This window comes from Penaeus chinensis, chromosome 27, assembly GCF_019202785.1.
Source record: "Penaeus chinensis breed Huanghai No. 1 chromosome 27, ASM1920278v2, whole genome shotgun sequence".
Lineage (NCBI taxonomy): Eukaryota > Metazoa > Arthropoda > Malacostraca > Decapoda > Penaeidae > Penaeus > Penaeus chinensis.
In genome coordinates this window covers 18,894,723-18,897,222 of record NC_061845.1, presented here as the reverse complement: position 1 = coordinate 18,897,222, position 2,500 = coordinate 18,894,723, and the positions used below count along the sequence as shown (strand labels likewise).

The window sequence follows — 2,500 nt, the reverse complement described above, 5'->3', positions numbered from 1 at the left end:
ACGGCAGTACGATGTTCCAGGTACTCAGTCGGGCTCTTTGGGTGATTTCTCATATCATAAATATATACTCGTAGTGTTTGATATCTTCACATAATTCGTAATGGAAAAATCATTCCCATCTTTAGGTGCTCAGTGCTGGTCTTCCCATACACACGGAGAGTCTCAAACAAGTTCCAAAGAGAATGCGTGTTCAGAGTCAGGACGGCCGCAGATTTGTTCTGGTACAGACATGGTACACTAGAAAGGCAGGAGAACCTCATTCTAACGCTAAGAAACAATGCAAAGAACAGAGTAAGAACTTTGTGTACTTTGATAATATTCTAGTTTTGCTTTTCCTGTTTGGTGAACCATGAGATGATAATCTGGAAGCAATCAAATTTTGAAAAAAAACAAAAAACATTCTCCTCTCGCTCTTTCTATGTATCTGTCTGTTTATCTGTCTGTCAGTCCATCTATCTCTCTCTCTATCTCTCTGCTTATCTATCTCTATCTATTTATATATCTATCTATTTATCTATCAATCTGTCTCTGTCTCAATCTATCTATTTACCAATCTTCCCCCCTCTCTCTATCACTTATATATATATATATATATATATATATATATATATATACATACACACATATATATACATATATATATTTTTTTTTCTCTACCCCTCATTCACCTTCTCTCTCTCTCTCTCTCTCTCTCTCTCTCTCTCTCTCTCTCTCTCTCTCTCTCTCTCTCTCTCTCTCTCTCTCTCTCTCTCTCTCTCCCTCTCTCCCTCCCTCTCTCTCTGTTGTGTGTGTGTGTGTGTGTGTGTGTGTGTGTGTGTATGTGCATGTGTGTGTGTGTGCCTCTAGTCCTCATGCTGCCCAATTTTTATCAAATCTTTCAGTGCTTTTGAGTGTGATCGCCGGACTGGTACTTCTAGTGCTGGCACTCACGGCGGCACTCCTGCGTCAATCCCGTAATTCGTGCTGCTGTTCAAAGGTAATGTTATGTTGCGCTAACAGCCCTTTTTTCATAACGCCGCATGTTTCCATTTACACTGGTTCATTGGACTGCATTACACTTCTTCCTATGCACGACGGCCCCCTCCCACTGCTGCTGACATCTCCCGACCCCGCAGGACGCCGGGGAAGCCCAGCGACAAGCCCACTCGACCAAGCAGGAGGCGCGTCCCATCAGCCCTCAGTACCTGGAGCCCGTCGTCTGGCGCCCTTCGCAGCCCCTGCCGCCGGTCCCTCTCCTTCCCCCTCGCGCTTCCAGGATCCACGCCAGCCTGACGGACCACCTGTACGAGGAGCTGGAGGAAACGTCAACACACAACGTCAGACAGTCGGAGTCGGAGCGGGAGTCGTCCTGGAGTGGCAGGTCGCTCCCCTCGGACGACTGATGTCGGCGTCGTTTTCATTGCCGGTATTGCTGGGAATGCTGTTTAGTTGCAGTAATTATCCTCTTTTCCAGCATGATAATGATAGAAGAATAATGATTTATTGTTATTGACGTTACTGACATTATCAATGTCACATTATTGTTATCATTATTAAAGTTATTATTATAATTATCATCAATATTATTATCATTCTTATTATCGTTGTTATCAGTATTATTATTATCATTCTTCTTATTTTTATTATCATTATCATCATCATCATCATCATCAGCATCAGCAGCAGCAGCAGCAGCAGCAGCAGCAGCAGCAGCATTCATAGTATTATTATCATCATATTATTGTATGTGTGTGTGTGTGTGTGCACATACACACACACACACACACGTGTATATATGTCTCCCTCTCTCTCTCTCTCTCTCTCTCTCTATATATATATATATATATGTGTGTGTGTGTGTGTGTGTGTGTGTGTGTGTGTGTGTGTGTGTGTGTGTGTATGATTCGTATCGAATTGTAATGCCGTACCAAAAAAGTATCTGCTTTGTTTCTGCGCATGCGTGGTGGTTGGCTACTACTAAAATTCTTGCGGGGGGGGGGGGGGTAGGCCCACTTTGCCATAACGCCCTACTTACTAGCCTGTTTACTTTTAAAAATGTTTATACAAACTTTAATGTATTCTTATAGTAGATGTTTGTACATCTACTATTTGGAAATCAACTGATTAAGGAGTGGAGATTCGCCGCTCAAGCTGCTTCACCTGTCGGCTCCTCCTTAGAGTCGTCTCTCCCAGCAACTGCTTCAGAAGAGCTCGGGAACAGGATGTTTTCCGTGTCAATAAGGGATGTTATTTTATTTTATGTATTTGTCTCATTAATATAGGTTATATTGTTAATATATTTTTTATTTATCCTTGTGAATTGTGGTGAATGACTAGTACTGACCCCTCCGATTAAATAGAAAAGAAAAGCAAATAAAACAAAAAGAAAATGAACCATGAACAGTATACATGTATATGTATGTATATATATATATATATATATATATATATATATATATATATATATATATATATCTGTATATATATATGTATATATATACATATATATTAGTTTTTAAAT

General features: G+C 40.5%; 1 protein-coding gene across 1 annotated transcript in view; it reads left to right on the top strand.

Moving 5' to 3' along the window:
* LOC125039249 overlaps nucleotides 1–1,444 on the top strand; it is a 1,717-nt gene extending 273 nt beyond the window's left edge. Inside the window, exons 1-4 of the mRNA XM_047633050.1 lie at nucleotides 1–20; nucleotides 126–291; nucleotides 882–976; nucleotides 1,116–1,444. The exon at nucleotides 1–20 is cut by the window's left edge and continues 273 nt beyond it. Coding sequence (XP_047489006.1) covers nucleotides 1–20; nucleotides 126–291; nucleotides 882–976; nucleotides 1,116–1,382 — 548 coding nt within the window. The 3' untranslated portion in view covers nucleotides 1,383–1,444. The remainder of the gene's footprint in view (nucleotides 21–125; nucleotides 292–881; nucleotides 977–1,115) is intronic.
* Nucleotides 1,445–2,500: the final 1,056 nt, after the last annotated feature.